We start from the raw sequence: 20,818 nt of genomic DNA, 5'->3' as shown, positions 1-20,818 counted from the left end.
AAGAAAAGCGTAATGGACTCATTTTCAATAATACAAAAGAAGAACGGTTGTTGTTGGTGGAATGCTATTTTTTCGCAAAAAAAAAGATGGACGATGTTGCCGGCAACACAGAATCACGGAACCCGGCCCCATAATATGTCTTTGTCAAGCAGATCATGTACAAAGAGTAGCGCAACAGGGGAGCGAATATACAAAACTATCGATACACTCGAGCCCGCAAAAAAAAAGAGAGGAAATCTTCTTTCCCCCGAAATGGTTTCCGACGTTCAGTGTTTTTTCGGGCGAAGCGATAGAGCGACTTACTGTACCACGTTTTGTGACACACAAGCATAGCCAAATTTCAGCGGAAACATTCGGATAAGGGGGAGAAAAGCTGCAGTACCCATTTGCTCTGTATATCTGTATGTGTGTGTGTGTCTGTTTGTAAGTAAGTGTGCATCGGTTCGCTTGCAGCAACAAAAAGTGTAAAATGTACGTTACACCAGCCCATCCGAGAGAGGAGATCGATCATTCCAAGCTATTCCTCCCCTCAAAAAAGATTGCGTGTGGAGCAGGTGTATAACAAACAGGGTCGAAAAACGATCGTTAAGTGATGCTGATTGCATAGTTTTGGGCGCATCGCAGCAGGAATTGCGCCAAACACCACACATTTACTTAAACAGCCTCCTCTTTCATCGTTAGTATCTCTCTGATCGAACCGGAAGTAGTACCGGAAAAAAGGGCCAAACATGCATTGCAATCAAAAAAGGAAAGGAAACATACTCACCAACCCGCACCTTCTCTTCATTCGATGGTGATCATCCACGGCGATTCCGAAGATATATATTTTGAATACGATTATGAGAGGATCCCAGCAAAACTAATCGTGCGTGGGGGGCACACACGGGAATTTCCGTGAACTCACACCACAAACACAAAGGAACATATATACATATAGATATACTAATCGTGACGTTGTGATCCTTTCTCCCGAAAGAAGGACCTCGACGCGCCGTACTCTTGGTGAGCCAGCCGGCAAGCGCATCACACAAACTGTAAATGAGAAAATCAGAAAGAAAACAGAAAATAGAGTTGGTGTTTTATTGCTAGAAGACCGTTTGAAATACGACCCGGTGTTGGTGTGTCTATGTGTGTGTCTGAAATTAGAGTGAACCGAAAATCCGAAAATCCGAAATGTCTCGCTCGTTCGTGATCACTGACCTGACAGATTCCATACAGCCAGCGCGAGGTGTTAAATGTATGGTTAAATTTATTGAAGCGAAAGATAAATATACCAAATCACTTGTTATCACCTGTCGGCCATGCTGTGCCCCAACGGCGGAACCAAATGAAAGTGAAAATATAGCTTCTTAACTCAGTGAAAGTGGTCCGGAGCATGGTTGGGATCAGCTCGCTACCACCATACATATATAAGAGCAGAGAGAGATATAAGAGTTTAAATCGATCGTGTAATTGTGCCGAACGGACATGACCGTTAAACGGCTCTTTTCGCTTGTGGTGGTGAGCATCATCTGTTTCTTCGGTGTGATACTGTGTCACAATGATAATCGGATAAAGAGCGAGAACCTACCCGTCTCTTCCGGACCGGATGAAGCGTTCTACGTGACGACCGATTTCATCCTGCGGCTGAACGTGCTCATTAAACATCTCGCCATGTACTCGCTGAACGATACACTGGACGCACGGGAAGCGATCCGGCACGCGGATAAGATGTGGAACTACACGGCCCTTTCGTTGGAAGCTCTTGTCCTGCGTTCCAGACCCGCTATCGAGCTCCTTCCGAGCCGTAACTTCACCAACTCTTCCCTGCACGCGGCCCTGGATGTGGTTCGAACGGAAAGAGACAACTTTCTGTCACAGACGTCATGTTTCAGCCCCTCTCTGGTTGCTGAGATCGATGCGATGTCGTTCATCGATCGTACAAACCAACCGGGCGGTGTAGTGCCGAATCCTGACATAAAGCTCCTCATGCAGTCAAGCGTACACCGGCTATCGAAGGTATCGGAGGGACTGCTGCGTACGCTTCGCACCATCAGATCGAACAAGCGCGGTGGACAGCCCAGGGCCAATCCAACACAAGCTTCCGTTGAGCTGTTCATCGCCGGATTCCAGCGTCACATCGTAGACACGCGGCTCAACTTTGAAACGCAAGCCAATCGACTGCTAAGCCGCGTCAGTGCTCAACTTGCCACGCTCACACTAACACCCGTGCTGGGGCAATATTTAACCAACTATAGCAAGCTTATTGAAACTTTTACAAAGAACGTTTCCACCCATCTGAACAATACGAGCATCGGTGTGCTGGCGTCGATGAACACTAGCCGCACAACGGTCGATATGGTGCTTAGTGCGGGCAATGCCGGTCTGCTTACCGCGGTTGCGATGTCCAACAGCCACAAGTTTCTTGACCTGTGCCTGAACCGTTACGTCTTCCCGTACTACAACCTATCGCAGGCGGTTGCGAAGCTACTGTTCTGTGGCGAACCGGAGCTGCGCACGCTCGAGTACTTGGTTACGGGGGCCATACCGATCCTCGATCGTGCTGCCATATCGGACAGTAGTGCGGTCAAGATGGCTGTGATCTGTTCTTCCGGTTCAACGGCCTGCTTGACTGATGTAAGTACATACCGACGCCTTCAGGTACGCGCCGTGGAGAAAGATCGTCTAATTTTTTTTGTGTATGTTTTTTACAGTATGATAACTCATTACCGGCTCAGTTTATGGCAGCCCAAGTACGCATGGAGAGCTACGTGGAGTTCATCAATCAGGAGCTGTTGGGGCTAGGGCAGCGAGTAAGCGTGTGCGCCAACGCTACTGTGCTCGATGTAGGCAATTACGTGAACGTGACCAGCCCGAAATTTGCCACCTGTTTAAGCACGGGTAGAAACTAGTTCAAGTGTTGTACCATTGTATTTTGAGGCTAGGCTAGCTTTAAGAATTATAGCAAGTAAACGATTTTCTATTTAACGTACTGCATTTTCTACCCCGATTCGCCCAAAATTCAAATGACGAATTCAACACGTGCTCGCTACCATATGTGCGCACACCGTATTAAATCAAACCTGATATTTTTGCTCCCGTGCACACACCTGCTCTCTAACAACCTTGTTCACAGTTCACAGCAGCTGTCATTCGGTGGTTTGTTGTGATTTCGGTGTTCTGCGGCGATACAGGCGTACAGGAATAGCTAATTTTACATAACAAGTGGGATTTGTGTTGTTTTCTTGCACGATTTTGTTGCTGTCTGGTGTTTAACACACATGCTGAAGCGATGGCATCGACAATAGAAAACTTTTACAAGAAAACAACAACTGCTGGTAAGTCTGTTGCCTCTGCTATCGCTTCACCGATGAACGATCACACCACACCGTCCCACCTCTTATTTGCAGGCATGAAGGAATGGCCACGCGACGCGGTGCTATACCAACCGTACGAAGAGGAACAGATATTGCTGGCAGAAAATGCAAGCTGCCTAGCCGTCCGTACCTATCTGAAAATGTTAAACCTTCCCGTAGCGCTCGAGCAGCGGGCTAACGCCGAATTCATCTCGCCCGGTGGCAAACGCACCAAGCTGCCGGTACTGCGCGTGGAAAACTTTATCTACTCCGAGTTCGATCATATCGTTGCGTTTGTGTTGGATAACTTTAACAAATCGCTTCACGCGCTCCTGTCGCCCGAGGAGAAAGATCTGATGCGTTCGTCCATCTGTCTGGCGGAGCACATTTTCACCAATGCCGAGCAGTACGTGAGCTGGCTGGATCCCGAGGTGCGGGATACGGTTACGAAGAAGCGGAACGGGTGTGTGTTCCCGTTCCCGCTTAACTATGTGCAGAACTGGCGGAAGGAGGGAGCCGTTAAGCGGCAGCTACGTTTGGCCGAGTATCTGAATGTGGGGCTCGATAAGATGATTGCCGAGGTGGACAAGCTGTGCCAGAACTTGAGCGACCAGCTGGGAGATAAACAGTATTTCTTTGGCAACAAGTAAGTAATGGGAAGATGGGGTTTGAGTGTAGAATTTCTTTTTAAACATAATTTTCTTTCTGTGCAGCCCAACGGAATTGGATGCCCTCGTGTTTGGTCATCTGTATAGCATTTTCACCATGAAGCTGCCGAACAATGTGCTCGCACTGACGATCCACAAGTACAGCAATTTGAATCAGTTCTGCCTAAACATCGACCAGACGTACTTTACGGCGAAGGAAAAGGGCAAAGGCATGAAGTAATGCTCTGATGTTCGCTCTGATGCTGGTGTAAATATACCGCGCGAGATGTTCTTCTCTGTGCTGTTGGATTTGTAGGTTTAAAATGGAAGACTAAACACTGAAAGCTGGAAGGCATTTCTTTGGCTTACTATTCCGAAATTGGCTGACACTTTCAAGGAGGAGAAAGCTCGCTCTATCGGTTCGTCGTCTAAATGAGAACCCTCAACATCCCAGTCTCTCGTGGAAGGCTTCATCGTCGAAAAGGTCTTATCGTCCTAAGTCTTTCTCATAACAGTTTCCCTCAACTCTAGACCCTTCAATGGGCAATACCTTCCTTCTAGGTTCCTTTATTGAAAATTCATCACATCTCCTCAATCGATCCATCAATCCTCCAGCTTAATAGTTCTGCAACTTCAGCCGCGGCACAATGTTCATGCTGGTCAGCTCCTGGAACAGCAGCTTGCACGCGTACGGCATCGAAATCTTCGAAACGCTCGCCGACGACCGGCAGTTGTGGCACCAGGACGAGTACGCCAGCCGGCCACACACATTGCACACGTCCACATCGAACGCATCGGACGATATCATCAACCGTTCCATGATCAGCATACTGGCCCCGTACGATATCAAACAGTCCCGCTCCATCTCACCCAACCGCAGACCACCCTCACGGCTACGGCCCTGCGTCGGCTGCCGGGTCAGTACCGCCCGTGGCCCACGCGCACGCGCATGCATCTTGTCCTGCACCATGTGCTTCAGCTTTTGGTAATAGACCGGCCCGGAGTAGATGTACATCTCGAGCGGTTCCCCGGTAATGCCGGAGTAGAACACATCCTTCCCAAGGTAATTGAAGCCATGCTTGAACAGTTCGTCCTGCAGATCTTGACACTTGGATCCGCCGAATGCGGTGCCGTAGTGGAATTTACCCTCCAGCACACCCGCCTTACTCCCGAGCAGCTCGAGCGTTTTGCCCACCGTCATGCGGGACGGGAAACCGTGCGGGTTCATCACCATGTCCGGCGACATGCCGTAATCGTTGAACGGGAGATCTTCCTGCTCCACGATCAATCCCGTCACACCTTTCTGGCCGTGCCTGGAGCTGAACTTATCGCCAATTTCCGGCCGCCGTGTTTGACGCAGAAGAATCTTTACGAGGAACTCTTCCTCGTTGTTGGTGGACACCAGTACCCGCTCGGCGTAGCTCGGTTCCGTGCCTTTGTACGTGATCGGAACAGCGCTGTACGCGATCGGTTGCTGGCCGGATTCTTTCTGTTCGATCGGATTGTTCGACTTGACGGCCGGCATCTCCTTGTTAACCATCGTTTGCTTACAGGTGAGCTTCTCTCCGGGCGATACGATTCCATCCGTATCGAGACATTCGTGCTTGGTGATGATTTTCCCCGTTAAAGCATCCTTCATTGGACCCATGATACGATCGAACGTTTGGTTGCTGTACCGCTTGATGGTGCATTTGCTGTTCTTGTACACCAGACACCGTCCGTACCCCCGGTCGATCGATGCTTTGTTCAGGATGAGAGCATCCTCAATATCGTACCCCGAGTAGCTCATAACGGCCACCGTCGCGTTCTGCCCGGCCGGAAGCTTATCGAAATTCGTCAGCTCGATCGTGCGCGATCGTACCATCGGACTTTGCGGGTAAACAATGTTGTACATCAGCGTGTCGATGCGGTTTTTCTGATTGTACCCGATGATTCCCATCGCTTGCTTGCCCATAGCACACTGGTACGTGTTACGCGGGCTCTGGTTGTGGTGCGGATACGGCACCAAACCGGCACAAACGCCCAGCAGCGTAAACGGTTCGATTTCCAGATGCGTCGTCTTGTCCGGATCAATTTCCCGCTCCTGGTACGCGATAAACGAATCGTTTTCCTCATTCACATCCAGATACTCGATCAGTCCATCGTGCAGGAAGTCGTCGAACTTCCGCAGCCCAAGCTTCAGCTGCTCGATGTGTTCCTGCTGTACGAGCGGTCTACCGCCCTGCACGATAATGTACGGCCGGCAAAGTCGCCCTCCGTCGGTGTGAATGTAAACGCAGCGCTGCGTAAACGAGGTGTGGATCGACACGAACGCACCGATCAACCCGCGGCGACGCATCATCCGGAACACCTCTACCAGCCGCCGGTAAGCGATCGTAACGCCCAGTATGTTGCCGTTGATAAACACCATAAACACCTTCGGATTGTTTATCGTCTCGCCACCGAGCAGCCGGATGTCCTCCACACCGGCATTGTACGCAAGCCGGATCACCGGTTCCTCGTCGACCTCGGTCGTAATGTGCGTCATAAGCGCTAAGTTCTTTACCAAACCACAAGCCTCTCCTTCGGGCGTATCCGACGGGCATAGCATACCCCACTGGCTGGGCTGCAGCGAACGGGGTCCGGAAACCTTCCTTGTCTTTTCGAACTGTGAGTTGACGCGCGTCATCATGCCGAGCGCAGAGATGTAGCTCAATCTCGACAGCACCTGCGTCACACCGGCACGCTCCATCTTGAACCGTTTAATCGTCCAATTTCCGGTCGAAATTGCCGTCTCCAGTCCGGACGTAATGAGCGCCTCTCGCATGTGCTTCCCAACGTCGAACTGTGCCGCCTTTATCTTCGGAATGTTCTTATCCGCTATCATCTTCAGCTCCCAGTTGAACCGCTTGAAAAGATCCTCAAACATCAGCGAAAGCAGCGACCCGGCCAGCTCGAGCCGCTTGTTGCCGTAATAATCCCGATCGTCCACGGCACTCTTGTCCAACTCAGCTGCCATTACGCGACGAATCATAAGCGCCACGTAGATCGCTTTCACCTGAAAATTAAAGCTCGGCACGGGAACGTGCGCGAGGATCGTTGTGGCCAGCAAATCGCGCGCTTCGTCCGCGGTTGTTTTGTACTTCGTTGCTGCCGTTGTGAACCGTTTCGCGATCAGCTTCGAGCCCATGTACTCCAACGCACGCTGCTGGGTAAACACCTTATGGTTGGCCGCCTCCAGCAGCGACGGTGCAAAGCGCTTTTGCGTTTCCGAATCAATCCCGACCAGCTGCATAATTTCCTGATCCGACGCAATGCCCATCGCTTTCAGGATGATCGCGATCGGAATCTCTTCCGTCATGGAGTTGTGCTTCAGATAGTACCGACCGTGCTTGGTGATCAGGATGGTGCGGGATTTTTTCTCATGCGTAGAGCTCGTGACCTGACACTGGATCACGCCGTTGTAGTCTTCCGTAATCATCTTGTTCCAGCTAAGCTGCTCCTGGATGAGGATCACCTTTTCCGTACCGCGGATAATGAAGTAACCGCCCGGATCCATTGGGCATTCGTTCACCTTCGAGAGTTCGTAGTCGGACTTGCCGCTAAGCACGCAGTTTGATGAGCGCAGCATAATGGGCATACGCCCGATTAGCAACCCATTCCGGACGACACGCTGCGTGCCCCGGGTGTACTCAATGTCGACCGTAATCGGGGCCGAGTACGTCATGTCCCGCAGCCGGCATTCGTGCGGTGTCGTTGACTTGGTGTTGTTAAAACCTTCCTCCACGTCCGGCTTACCGACGTGTACGTTCAGGTACTTCAGATAGAAGCATGGGTCGGCATCACTTTTTACCTCTTCGTTCGCTTGAACGATCTTCTTAATGTCCACGTTGATGAAGTAGTTGAACGAATCGATGTGCTGCTTTACCAGCCCTTTTACCTGTAGAAACGCCGGTACAAGCTTCCATTTTTCCTGAAAAGTTTGTTAAAATAGTGTAAATTGGGGGTTTTGTTTTGGAACCCGGGAAGGCATGCAAACCTCGAGAGCACGTTGCACTTTCTTGTAGTTTTTGCCCTCCTCTTTCCAATGCTTCTCCTCGGCATGCATCGTGCCGTCGCTCGGGAAAGCTTTTCTCAGTTGTTTATGAAGTAGTTAGAAACTAAACCGTTCACTATTTTACGCAAATTTTGCTCAAATTACACCATAAAGTACGAGACCGTACTGTGCAGCGGAACGTGCTCGCTAGTAAACACTGTTTTGACGTTTCGTACCGGCTTGTCAGGGTTGTCGAATCAGAATTTCGTTGCGTGCATCGAAGAATCGTTTTTGTTTACATTTTAATTTCACACAAAAATACTGCTGTTTTCGCTAAAATATTTTTAATTATATTATAGAGGAAAAATGCGGCTCAGGCAATATTCATTAAAAAAAATAAAACAATCACTGAAAAGAGTCTGAATTCAGGCCTTGACACCTCTGATGTAAACAAAATGTGATGCAAGAGCGAGACAGCAGATGTAATCCAGCAAGCCTTGTTTCGGTACATCTCATCTATATACCTTGACCAAGTCGAAATGAATAAAATTAGCCGTTTATTCTGCATTTTCTTTTAATTTTCTGCTTAAAACCTACAAAGTTGGATTTATTTTAATTTAGGAAAAGACTAATAGTCATTTTTTACTTTTTGTCAGCTGTCAAACATATTTTAAAGCGACTGTTACCACAATGATCAGCTTATCCATCTCTCCCTTTTGCTATGCTCGTTCGCAACAACATGCCAACAGCATACAACCGCCGAACCGAAGAGGTGGGGGATGAAAAAAACAGTCTTGAAGTACGATCAAAACCACCCCGTCGTCTAGTTTAGTCATACTTTCACATTCGTTCGGTTCGGTTTGCTTGCTCGTAACGTCGAAGATTTACAATATCTGCTTGCAAAAGCTGTGATCTTTAGCTGCAAAAGTTGTACGTTGATCATTTATTCGTTTAAAAAAGGCTCCAAATTCCAGTGTCTTTATGGTGTTAAAATGGTGGTAAACCTTCTGCAAGAAGAAGGTTAGGCATTCGAAGCATTTGAAGTGATCGTATGCCGCCATTTTTCTAGCTCCGTTCCGTAATGCCGTAACCAGCTGATCAGTTTGACTTACTGACACTGATTTGGAAGAAATGGTGCCAAATAATGTGGCTCTTCATTCACTATAACAAACACCGATTCGTGTCTGGAATACGTGCTAATTAGTGCTCCTCCACCACAACAATCGTCGAAATGTGACATTTATTTTCAGCCACAGCCTTGGCCAGTGCCTTCCATCGCATCAGAGTGCACCACCTAACGTAATAAAGCTTACCGGACGATCGTGTACGTGTGTGAGTGCATAAAACCCTATACCGAAATGGCATAATGTAAATCATACTCAACTCTGGCGCATAGTGTAATCGTAATCGCAAACCCAATTCAGTTTTATTATCGAGGTGAAACTGATTCCACCCCAGCAAAGCAAAACCTAAGCAAGGAAAGAAAAGTGCGTCGTTCGTTTGCACGTCCACGTGCAAAAAGACCTAGTCGTGCGTGATCTGCTCGTGTTTTTTTTTTGCGTCCGTGATCTTTGAGGTGAAAAATTTACTACAACCAGCATCGCGATCATTAGTGTTGTCCTAGTGTTTTACGGTGGTGCCAAAGCGTTGGTGAAGGAAGTAAAAGGCGTTCCAATTAAATGATCAGCACGTGTGTTTGCCTGTGTGCGTGTGTATGCGTGTGTATGTGTGTGGTCACTCGAATTGAATTAATGAAACAACAGCAGCTGATTATAGCTCCGACCATCGAGTGGATTGTCCGAGCTGGTTTGATAGGAAAGTGAAACGAAAGATTTGCGATCGCAAAACAAGCGACGAACCCCTCGCCAAAAGGGAGAGATCGCTACGATGCGATTCGTCTCCGATGTTTAGTGAGGTGGATCGAGTGTTCAAGGGACCAACGGCCCTTTCCGGTCCCTTCGGTCCATTGACTCTCTCGCGGATTCTCTTTCTCTCCCGCTCGCGCTCGCTAAAATGATTGAGTGCAAGTGTTCGCGATCGTCGAAGGGAAGCGATAATTGATCGCACACCTGTGTTGACGGCAGCATGAAGCTGTAGAAAGCTATTTGTTTGATCGAGCAAAAAAAATGGGCCGTGTTTGTTGAGCGTTTCTACTTTATGTAAATAAGCGTTTTATATCAAGTGCCGTAACTTTTAATGGCGATCATAATGCAATGATGATCCTTCGCTGCTGAGGATTTTTGTTGACAAAGATTGAGTAGCCTTTCTGTTCGCTGTAGCTAACGACGCTTGAAATGCATTCGAAAGGCTCTCACAAGTCGATTACCGTTCGGTGAAGGGTTGTGTTGAGGTACAATTATTTTCAAATTATTTTCAATCATCTCTTTATGACAAATTTGTGTAGAAAATGAAAGGCATATTCTGCACTGCGATCGCTTCGTTTTTTTAAGTGACTCCGACACAGAAACTGCAAATAGCTGGCTCCTGGAGCAAAAGAACGACCGTTTTTTTAGCGCCCTCGAACACCGTGAAGCGAATCATATCTTTACTTTCCGTTTCAATCCGTGTACAGGCTACGATCGTGGCACCGGTAATCGTGGCAAAACCGGAAAACAAGCGACGAACCTCCCTTTGTGGCAGACCGGGCCGGCACCGCATGCGCGCCAAGGTCAGCGAATAATGTCCACCTCTCCTAGGCCAGGCTCCATAGTGGGATAGTGGTTTGTGAATGGTGAAACGGATTGATTTACAGTGGTAACAACAGAACGAAAAAAAAGGTTACGCCGAGTAAGAAGTTGCAACAGCTTCAAACGCTCTCCCGCCCGCCAACAGCCCGACAGAACAATGAAGCAAAAACGTGGCAGTCGGCTATTCAATGGGTTGGGTCTAATTGTGGCACTGGTTTGGGTTGGGTGGCTGTCGGAGTGTGCCCACGCCGAATATATACCACCCGGACCGAAATACAAATGCCCGGAAAAGTAAGTACAGTTCTTTCCCAATTTGCACATTAAGAGGGGTTTTTTGTTGTAGTTGTCACATTGTTTAACATTAGCTATGGCAAAACGCACAAGACGGAGACAAATCGTTTAATAAAGCATTCAATTACTTCTAATGTTGTACATATAGCTGCTTCATTACTATTACTGTGACCTTCGAATGAGTAAAGGGACAAAAAATTGAGCTAAAGCTAGGGGTCTATTTAGGATCAATAAGATAATTGTCTGATCTGAGATTGGGAAGAGTGTATCGCGGGAATTCCTCATTATTTGTCGAGCAGCTATAGAAAGCCATTCCAGGACCGGTGGACCAGTGAATTTCAAAATTCTGCCTTGGTATTGGATATCCATTAGTACCTTGGACTCCTAAGCAAGACTCCATCGTCGGCTTTTGTGGAGCAGTCAACCAGAGTGCACGCCATATCAGACATCCATTATTTCTCATAGATAATTTGGAGCCTTTCGCAGCTGAAGAAGTTCTTGGTATCGCTCAGGGTTTAACGCCATGGTTCGAATATTCCATGGCCATGGAATCCAATATACCAGGGCTTTTCTGTTACTTCCTCTTAACTTGAAGACAGATAACCCACTTTGACGGCCTAAACAGACGAGCTTGGTCGTCCGGTGACAGTCTCATGACTTGGCCTTACTACCGAGGCCTGGTGAATGTCCTGCCGCACATATTCCAGGTCAAAAATCCTTCTGCGAACAGGTCCCTTCTCAAACTAGGTGAAGGGATTTAGGAGGTCGTCAGTTTTGGGCAGCCTCCATGCCACAGAGGCATATGATTGTGTTCTGTAAAAATTAAATGTTTAAACACTTGATTAAACACATTGATGCTTATCGTAGAGCTTCTAGATTTTTACATTTTAAAGCTATATCTAAAAAGTTTCTCAATCGTTTAAGTTTCTGATCTTTTTTTAATAATTCCCAAAATGCCAGCAATGTAAGGAACCTTCGTGTTAGTTTTCGAACGAAGTAGAGGCTTAGCAATAGTTATAATTACTTCATTGTGTCTACGGAAGCCATAAGTTATATATAGCCACCAATAGTTATAATTATTTCATGATATCTACGAAAGCCAGAAAAGATCAATAAACAAATCAAAAACGTAAGGGAATATTAAAACTATTTAATAACTACTAAACGAAATCATATCCACCGCCATAACACCAAGGATAATATAATGACAGCGCCCTCTATTGGACAGTAGCGATAACTAACGCGCACGGTCGTTCTCCCCGTTCTCCCTGTTTTCCAGGACGAAACTCATCTATCCCTGCATCTGCACCCACGGTACGGACGACGGTATCTACATCCAGTGTGAAAACTCCAACCTGGCCAGCCTCTCGGTAGCGTTCATCAATCTGGCCAGCACGAACGTACCGATCGTGCAGCTACGCTTGAAGCGATGCAAAATCAGTAAGTACCGGTGGCGCGTTGTTCCACAATCGAAATTCCACAATCCAGGCCAAAAACAATCGTGCAACACACCGAGGTGTGTGTGTGTGTTCAGTGCATTTGCACAAATGCAGCTCTCAATCCAGCGCAGCCTCAATTACTTCATCCATTTGCCTGCGTGGGGCTGTGTCCATTGTGTCTCGTTATCGCTTGATATGATTTTCGCGCTTAGCTATCGGTACGCAATATAATGCATCAGTATTGTTTGAAGTTATTGGTGAGGTCAGCTGGAACCCCGTTTGCCTGAAAGACTGAAGGGTGTAAATGTGTCTTGGAAAGGGCCATAAATCCTCCAGTGGTTCGCTACACAAAGCTTCGAGCTTTTTGGATGGAGAGTCTCCCAATGACCCTGGGCTAAAAGAAGCAAATATGATGCTTTAACAGTTGAGTCGCATGTGGATTGTTTTAGTGGCGCTATAGCAACGAACTAAATAGAATTGAGAGAAAAACATTATCTCCAACCTAGCACACACACCTTCAACTACTTACTCTAGCTTTCCCATATAAATCTCCCTAACAAGATTATCTGCAACGGGAAATGAAGCGAGCCCATAGGTCCCATAGCCCCCCACCACATCGCCGCACATCCCATTACTATTTGTTTCCCCAGGTTCTTCTAATGCTTGCTCACTTGAATCGAGCACGTGAAAGCAAAACCACGGAGTAATTGTTTTAATACATTTCTCTAAATCTTTACTACAACACCACGCGCGCCGCGACTTCCCCGGAGAGCCCAATTCTTCTCACACTGGCGGGCGCAGTGGGAAGCGAATGGAGGAAAGCTAAACATAAACAACACAGCTCCGTCAGCGTCAGGAAAGTTTCCCCAGCAACAGTGCAGCGAATGGGAAAATGTGGAGCAAATGCCGTCGTCGAGAGTCTGAGGTTGTCTTTTCCATTTGCCCAATTGTACTTTCTTAACAAGGGGTTAAGACACAGGCACTCGTATAAGCATCGAATTGAGGTTTTTAAAATATTTCTTGATAATTAGGAAATTGATGTCTTAAGTATGATTAAATGAACATCGGAGATCAATAGGGAAAAGGTATCCGAAGCCGGCCTTATCACCACGGTATCATCACAATCTGTCAGACAATTAGAAAGTAGCTTTGCGTACGCTGTCAAGCCGGATGATAACGGACACAAAAAAACAACAACAAAAAAACCGGCCCCACATTAATGTATGCATACCCATGCCTGGCGGAAAGAATTAAGAATGCAAATGTGGCTGCAGGCTCCCTGATCGGAGCCTGATGCACAAGAGCAAACACATTTGCTTGCGCTTTACATCTCCCTAACAGCGCCCAGCCCAGGCCAGATCCGTTAGCAATGTGACTTTAGTAGATTTGGATTGGATTAAAAAATGAAATGACAGGTCGAACAAAAAATTTCTCCCCGGTGCCGAGTTACAAAACATTCCACTGCCTCAGCGGCGCGAGGGACCAAACGCGGTCAGCCTGTACTCCGCCGAAAGCTCAGTCAAAACAAGTTGTAGCGGTGGCCCTACAAGGCGACAAAGGCCCTTCGACGCGAGTAACAACGGACGACCCTTTTCCGTTGACATGGTCGATTGACCATCATCCGGTGGTGTCGGGGCTTCCGGTGGAGAGTGAAAAATAAGTCATGTCAACGGACACGGTTCGTAAACTCGCCGTGACAACTTACTCCTAAACGCTTTCAGTAAAATCAAGAAGGGCTGCCGGGGTCTTGCCTGCGTTTGTTTTGAAAATGTGTTTATTTTTGTTTTCAATTGGAAAATCTCACTTTTACGATCGTTTGAGGGCAACCGTCAGTAGCAAGTTGAACTTATGCAGGAGAATTAGCGTGGCTTCTCTAGTGCTACCAGAATGACAGTGTTAGATGGTGGTGAATCTTTCACACGGCAGGACCTGGCTTCAAATCCCGTCAAATGGCGCATTTTTCCATACTTAGACTTGCTTTTTCCAGCGATTGGTAGTTTAAAAGGCCCATAATCATTGTCCTCTGCCTCCAATTATAATTATCCTTTTTCCTCCCTCCAGAGAATCTCTTCGGAACGCTACTCCACAAACTGTCCGTCAAGCATCTCTACATGACCGACACACCGCTCACCAACATTGCCGAACACGCGTTCTACGGCATCAACGATACGCTGCAAGAGCTTCATCTGGTACGGACCGAGCTGCCCGAGTTCCCAACGACGGCCTTTAAAATTCTTGGCCTTCTCAAAGTCCTCAACATCGATGGACATCAAATCGAGATGCTACCGAAAGGTGCGTTTGCTGGGGCCCAGTTCGAAGGGACCCTGGAGAAGCTACACCTGGTGAATGGTCCTCTTGGCGAGTTGGCTGCGGATATATTCGGGGTAAGTTCGGTGCTCAATTACCGGCATCCTGAACCTTGCTTGATGAGAGAATATTGTTTTACAGAGCTTGAAGAAAGTGAAAACACTCGATCTTCATGGGAATCAGCTGACGGCGCTGAAGAAGGGACAGTTTAAAGGCATGCGCGAGGTGGAGATACTCGATCTCAGCTACAACAATCTCACCAAGCTTGATGCTACGCACGTGTCCGACCTTACCAAGATGACTTGGTGTAATGTGTCCAACAATGCACTGACGGAAATTACAAGGTACCTCAGACAACTCCGCTTTTCCCAGAACACGGCGGGTTTCATGGCTAGAATTATTTCCCTTGCAGAGGAACGTTCGCCCGTAACACGGTACTCCGGGTGGTCAATATGGCCGCCAATGCGATCCGCAAGATAGACGCCAACACATTCCGCGGGATGCGATTCCTGCGACGGCTCTACCTGAGCGATAACATGATCAGCGATGTTGGGCGTGGAACGTTCGGATCGGTCACGCGTATCGGGACGATCGATTTGGCACGCAATCGCATAAAGAAAGTCGACTATCAGATGTTCTTCCAGCTGAACTATGTTGAGGTAAAGGGTCTTAAGAAGCAAAGAAGTATGACCCCTTCACTAATCTCTGTATCCCTCTCTCTCTCGCTCTCTCTATTTTCCAGTTGATCGATCTGGCCGAGAACGAAATTACGGAAATTCAAAAGGACTCCTTCAAGGATCTCTACCTCACGCACATCAACATATCGCACAACCGACTGGAAACGATCGAGCCCAAATCCTTCATCAACTGTGCCAACATGACCGTGCTCGATCTGTCCCACAATCTAATCCGCGCCATACCGCGTACCGCATTCGACGAAACGACGTACGCCACGGAATGGATCGTCACACACAATCTGCTCACAAACATGACCCAACTGCCCCTTTCCAACATGACCGGGCTAAAGATCCTCAACGTATCGTACAACAATCTCGCGGAGATACCGAAGAACACCTTCCCGAAGCTCTGGGAACTGCACACGATCGATGTATCGCACAACAACATCTCGCACATCTACAACGCCGTCTTTCAGAATCTGCTCTCCCTCCGCAATCTCAACCTAAGCCACAACGCGCTGGAAAAGATTGGCCCATCAACGTTCGGCACCCTACCGACACTGCTCGAGCTAGATCTCAGCTACAACCGGCTGCGTGACATTACCCGTGGGGCTCTCGCCAAAACAACGGGCTTACGCTTTCTCCACATGCAGCACAACAAGCTGGAGAAGGTGTTCCAGATACCGATTTCCCTGAACGAACTAAATCTATCGCACAACGAAATCGCCGAGATACCGGAGAAAACATGGCCCACCATGAATTCGCTGCTAGGGCTCGATCTTAACCACAATCGGTTGGCGAACAATCTGGCACGTGGAAGCTTTGCGGGTCTCCTAACCCTACAGCGTTTGCATCTGGAGTCGAACGGGATATCCACCGTACCGAAGGACAGCTTTTCGGACCTTGGCACTATGCAGTATCTTTACCTCGCGCACAACAACATTACGGAATTGCCGAAAGGTGCGTTTGGCAGTTTGCCCATTCTGTTCGAGCTGCAGATAACGGACAATGGGTTGGCAAGTGTTGCCGAGCGTGCGTTCGATGGATTGCTGCAGCTGCTGACGCTCAACATGTCCAGTAATCTGCTACGGTCGGTCCCGCATGGAGCGTTCCTCGGGTTAGTCTCGCTGCGACGGCTCGATATGTCACACAACTTGCTTAGCTCGATAGACAACAAGACGCACGGTTTGCTGGACGATTGTCTCAGTCTGGATGAGGTGAGTTGGGTGGGAGCATAACCCATCCTGAAACCCTTTTCTAACCTTCCAACCATTGCTGCTCTCTTTCAGCTCAATCTAAGCCACAATCGTATCAGCTTCGTGAGCAGGAAAACGTTCCCCTCGGACCCATACATCCCGTACCGGTTGCGATCGGTCGACCTAAGCTACAACACAATGTCCATCGTGACGGGTGACATGAAGGTTGGCACCACCACGCTTCACCGGCTAAATCTTTCCCACAACAACATTAAAGAAATTCGCCCAAATGTGCTGGGCAATCTGACTTCACTCCGCGAGCTGGACCTCTCACACAACGAGCTGTCAAAGCTGGAGGATGAAGTCTTCCGAATGCCGGCCAACTTTACCACACTCTACCTGCACCACAATAAGCTGTTCAATGCGTCGTACAATACGTTACTGAAGCTGGGTAACCTAACCCTGCTGGATCTTCGTTCGAACGAGCTGACGCGCTTCGAACCGGAGCTTGTGCGGAAGATGAAGTCCACCAACCTTACTGTGGCGCTTGGCGGGAATCCGCTACAGTGTGATTGCTACATGCGACCACTGTTCCATCATCTCCGGTTACTTCCATCGATTGGCGAGTCTTATAAGGAGCTGGAGTGTGCCGCTCCCAACTCGCTTGCCGGTGAGCGGTTGTACAATGTGACGGATGAACTGTTGGCGTGTGTACCGGCGGTTGAAGAGGATGCCTTCCGCCCGCTGCCGGATCTACGGTTCCGGGAGATTGCTTAGTAAGTGTCTTGGGGAATGATCCTATCACGAAATTCATTCCGTTAACATACTCCACTTTTATTTACAGCTTCCGGGGCCAGCTGGTTGTGAACTGGTACGTGGCAGCCACGTCTGACGTGGCCGACTTCTACGTGTACATCCGCGATCAGGCGAATCACATCATCGTCGAGCGAACGGTCGCGTACAGCAGTCGATCACTGGCGATCGATGGAAGCGACATTCGGCCACAGGGTGATCCCCAGCTGGAACTGTGCGTACTGGCCAAGTCTAGTGATGGTGCAATCAATTTCCTGGACAGCCAGTGTGTACCGCTGCCGGCCGATCTGGAAGCGGTCAAGCGACAGTACAACGCACAGTACAACTACAAGTACCCGCTCAATCTGGCCAAGGCCAGCGCTCGGTCGCGGGCGAGCAGTGATATACGTGCGGGCGTAACCATTCCACTATTGCTCATCCTTTGGCTGGCTGCTCTCCTGCAGTGCCGGATGATCTAGCGATGATCTATCACCAAAACTGGGGGTGTATTTATTGTCCGTTAACGGTTACGAGCTTCTTAGATTTAGCGTCCCTCAAAGCTCTTTTTGTTTCGGGGACCGGATAGTGTTAATATAGTAGATTGAGATTATACCATATAGACAAACACGAGTTTAACGAGTTTCTTATCACTGCAGCATCCGATATGTGACTGTTTCGACTGCAAGATCTCTTTGCTCATCACGTGTATCCTTCAAAGCTTGTGCCCCTATTTAGGCCATCCAATAAGAAGTTCTACGAGAGCAGGAAAGAGTCCTCCATCCGAATAAGAGTCCTCTAGTACCGCTCCTGGATACCTGGAGATCATCGGCGTCAACCTGCCAGAGCTGCCTAGAACATCCAACAGGAGAGTCCGTTTCTGCACTGCTGCCAGATCTACAGGATCTACCACAGAGTGAAGGATCAGTCGACGATTGATTGCTCTCCAACAAAACTGAGCACGATAAAGCATAAAGCGTCTTGTAGCCAGCTGTCAGCACTGTGATGGCTCAGTATATGCAACTTCATACTCCTCTGCCACCAACCCGATTATTTGATGGCACTATCTACTCGGGTCAGGTGTCTCGCTCGTCATCATCATCGTCATCTAGCATTTGTCAGTTCTCCCTTGAGACCAAGGTACCTGCTTCTTCTATAGCTACTCTTCTGCTGCCTTTACTCTATTGCCCATGGACGAGTCCTCCTTTCCTATGTGTTACGCGGCCGATTGTTCGCTCAACCGATGGTTTGCCCGTATCGTTGAGGGACATCACTCAAACCTTCATCTCGAGATCATCACAAAATGTGGTCACTTTCACTTCCACAAGGCGATAGCGACCACGTACATATCTGACATCGATTAGGAGTGTTAATTTGTTACAGCCGGAGAATGGTTTTTGTAGATTAAACATTGCAGATTGGGGCAGCATTCGTGTCGCTTGACATGGTCAGCACTGGCTCGTTGGATGGCATGGATGGACCAACGTCGGTGACGGATGTTCGGAGCATTGCTTGTGACAGTCACGCCACTATGGACACAGCTTACCGTTGACTTTTCCTTTCCGTAGGTCACTTGCCACTAGCATGGCTGGAAACTATTCGTCATGGGTTTATGGCTTTTCGCCGTGCAAAATACACAGTGCGAAAATACAAATCACAATCACAAAGGTGGCCGCGCTTCTCCTAGCAACTGGCTGCGATGGATGGGTTGGGCGAGTCTTTAGCGGATTTACGACGCCACTAATGAATGATGATAGCTTCAAGCAACAAGCAGCGGCAATTTACTGTTAACGACAGGACGGGCTTTTGGAGGCATTGGCGCCCAGTTAGTTATCTGTTTGATTTTGGCGGCATGATATTAAATTTAGCTTAGCCAAAACGGCCATAGAAAGTGATGATTTACTGCGACTGGAACGGTTTATTAATTCAGTTTGGGGGATAAATTGGGTTAATTAGAGAGTTTTTGAGTGTGTTTTTCAAACAAATGGTAGAGATATATATTTTTGAAGCTGGAAAAAACTTCTTAAAATCAATCGCTCGTCTAGCTTCGTGACACAACTACACTGCCAAGCGCTTGATGTTCTCATCTCGTTACGTACACAATCGCCTCGCTCGAAACGCAAAGTAAGTAACTATTTGCACTTCCGGAACATTTTAACATAAAAAATTAAAAAAAATCATTCCATTCTCACACCAGTCGGATGGAAAACGACAATGGAAAACGAAACACCTTGACAAAACTATCCCACTTTGCCTGACACTGCGTGGCAACGGCTTTTTCTTCTTCTGCTTCCCTTTCGCCGTCTGACCGACCGACCGACCGACCGACCGGATCCGGATGCCATTTTATACACACCACCTCCGGACAAGGAACAAATCTGACACTTTTCCACTTCGCTCGTTTGCCGCGCTAGGCACCGACGACCGTCAAAACGTACCACCCGGCCGACCGACGTGGCAGAAGATTGCTTTCCTGTTTCTCTTCTGCATTGTGCTGCGATAAGGGAGAAAAGCTGACACCGGGAAGGAAAAACATTTGCCACCATTTTTTTTTTGGTTTTCTTTGCGTCTTTTTGCTCGTCTAGCACGGGGAGGAAGAGACATAAGGAAAAGCGGGAAAATGTCGCCGGAAAACGAGGTGGATAAACTGTAAAGATTGTGTCTCTTTGGGCGTTTATGTTGGTTTAGTGTTTTGCGTCTTGAAAAATGTTGCAGCTTTTGAGTGATATCGTTATTGTAAATTTGATATAGTTTTTGAAGAATTTAAATTAATAAAAGTTAATGCACTACCTTCGGAAGTTTGGGAGCATTTAATTGAGAATAAAATAGAAAAATAGAATCAAAGGAATGCATGGAGTGGACAAGGCATTCAAATTTGAGTTTCAAGGATTTATGTGAATCTTTTCATCATAATTTCTATATTTTTGTTTATTTAATTGACTTGATTATTTCTATTTAAACTTCCGGTAATCTATAACTTTTTCCTACTTTTTAAATATTATTTATATAAACCTTTTTTACAGTTAAAAGTTGTCTATAATTATTTCGTTTATCTATTTGATTCTTTCTTGCCTTTTTTGTTAATTTTCTTATTTGTTTACTTAGTTATTGTATTATTTATAGTTTCTTTATTTTTCTAGTCAGACTTATAATCTTTGAAATTGTCTTTTAATTTTATATTATTCTTTTATTGACTGTTGTAGAAACTTCCATAAACTTTTTAGTATTTTTCTGTATTCTTTACACAGCATTTAATTGGAATTGTTTACATACTCTATTTTCTTTTTTCTTTTTTATGTTTTTTAACCTTTTTTTTAGTCACTAACAATTTTTTTCCATTTTTATGTATTTTTTCAACAAAAAAATCATATTTCTGCACATCAAATTTCACATCTTATGCCCCTTTGGAACAACCTTAAATTACACATCCATAAA

General features: G+C 47.2%; 4 protein-coding genes across 4 annotated transcripts; 3 read left to right on the top strand and 1 right to left on the bottom strand.

Moving 5' to 3' along the window:
• Positions 1–103: 103 nt before the first annotated feature.
• On the top strand, positions 104–3,019 carry LOC118513699. Its single transcript, XM_036059823.1, has 2 exons — positions 104–2,616; positions 2,694–3,019. Exons 1-2 carry the CDS (start codon positions 1,468–1,470, stop codon positions 2,889–2,891), a joined length of 1,347 nt encoding a protein of 448 aa, XP_035915716.1. The 5' UTR covers positions 104–1,467; the 3' UTR covers positions 2,892–3,019.
• Positions 3,020–3,115: 96 nt separating this feature from the next.
• Positions 3,116–4,333, top strand: LOC118513702 (metaxin-2). The gene is made up of 3 exons (XM_036059826.1): positions 3,116–3,317; positions 3,390–3,981; positions 4,049–4,333. Exons 1-3 carry the CDS (start codon positions 3,272–3,274, stop codon positions 4,221–4,223), a joined length of 813 nt encoding a protein of 270 aa, XP_035915719.1. The 5' UTR covers positions 3,116–3,271; the 3' UTR covers positions 4,224–4,333.
• Positions 4,334–4,503: 170 nt separating this feature from the next.
• Positions 4,504–8,236, bottom strand: LOC118513698 (DNA-directed RNA polymerase III subunit RPC2). Its single transcript, XM_036059822.1, has 2 exons — positions 8,001–8,236; positions 4,504–7,934 (listed from the first exon to the last, which is right to left on the bottom strand). The coding sequence occupies exons 1-2, from the start codon at positions 8,067–8,069 to the stop codon at positions 4,599–4,601; spliced, it is 3,405 nt and encodes a 1,134-aa protein (XP_035915715.1). The 5' UTR covers positions 8,070–8,236; the 3' UTR covers positions 4,504–4,598.
• A 571-nt stretch (positions 8,237–8,807) lies between these two features.
• LOC118513697 (toll-like receptor 6) lies at positions 8,808–18,016 on the top strand. Its single transcript, XM_036059821.1, has 9 exons — positions 8,808–8,927; positions 10,570–10,975; positions 12,255–12,415; positions 14,476–14,798; positions 14,863–15,065; positions 15,134–15,380; positions 15,464–16,615; positions 16,688–17,370; positions 17,439–18,016. Exons 2-9 carry the CDS (start codon positions 10,842–10,844, stop codon positions 17,863–17,865), a joined length of 3,330 nt encoding a protein of 1,109 aa, XP_035915714.1. The 5' UTR covers positions 8,808–8,927; positions 10,570–10,841; the 3' UTR covers positions 17,866–18,016.
• Positions 18,017–20,818: the final 2,802 nt, after the last annotated feature.

Source organism: Anopheles stephensi, chromosome 3 (assembly GCF_013141755.1).
Source record: "Anopheles stephensi strain Indian chromosome 3, UCI_ANSTEP_V1.0, whole genome shotgun sequence".
Classification (NCBI taxonomy): Eukaryota; Metazoa; Arthropoda; class Insecta; order Diptera; family Culicidae; genus Anopheles; species Anopheles stephensi.
This window is presented reverse-complemented; position numbering and strand designations above follow the sequence as displayed.

What these genes read in the sequence shown, in the direction of transcription:
- LOC118513702 (XM_036059826.1), top strand. Translation starts at nt 3,272, where the DNA reads ATGGCATCGACAATAGAAAACTTTTACAAGAAAACAACAACTGCTG. An exon ending in CAAGAAAACAACAACTGCTG is followed by an intron (nt 3,318 to 3,389) that starts GTAAGTCTGTTG and finishes TCTTATTTGCAG; the next exon opens with GCATGAAGGAATGGCCACGC. An exon ending in CAGTATTTCTTTGGCAACAA is followed by an intron (nt 3,982 to 4,048) that starts GTAAGTAATGGG and finishes CTTTCTGTGCAG; the next exon opens with CCCAACGGAATTGGATGCCC.
- LOC118513697 (XM_036059821.1), top strand. Translation starts at nt 10,842, where the DNA reads ATGAAGCAAAAACGTGGCAGTCGGCTATTCAATGGGTTGGGTCTAATT. An exon ending in GCACTGACGGAAATTACAAG is followed by an intron (nt 15,066 to 15,133) that starts GTACCTCAGACA and finishes TTTCCCTTGCAG; the next exon opens with AGGAACGTTCGCCCGTAACA. An exon ending in TCCAGCTGAACTATGTTGAG is followed by an intron (nt 15,381 to 15,463) that starts GTAAAGGGTCTT and finishes TCTATTTTCCAG; the next exon opens with TTGATCGATCTGGCCGAGAA.
- LOC118513698 (XM_036059822.1), bottom strand. Translation starts at nt 8,069, where the DNA reads ATGCATGCCGAGGAGAAGCATTGGAAAGAGGAGGGCAAAAACTACAAG. An exon ending in AAGTGCAACGTGCTCTCGAG is followed by an intron (nt 7,935 to 8,000) that starts GTTTGCATGCCT and finishes CAAACTTTTCAG; the next exon opens with GAAAAATGGAAGCTTGTACC.
- LOC118513699 (XM_036059823.1), top strand. Translation starts at nt 1,468, where the DNA reads ATGACCGTTAAACGGCTCTTTTCGCTTGTGGTGGTGAGCATCATCTGT. An exon ending in CAACGGCCTGCTTGACTGAT is followed by an intron (nt 2,617 to 2,693) that starts GTAAGTACATAC and finishes TGTTTTTTACAG; the next exon opens with TATGATAACTCATTACCGGC.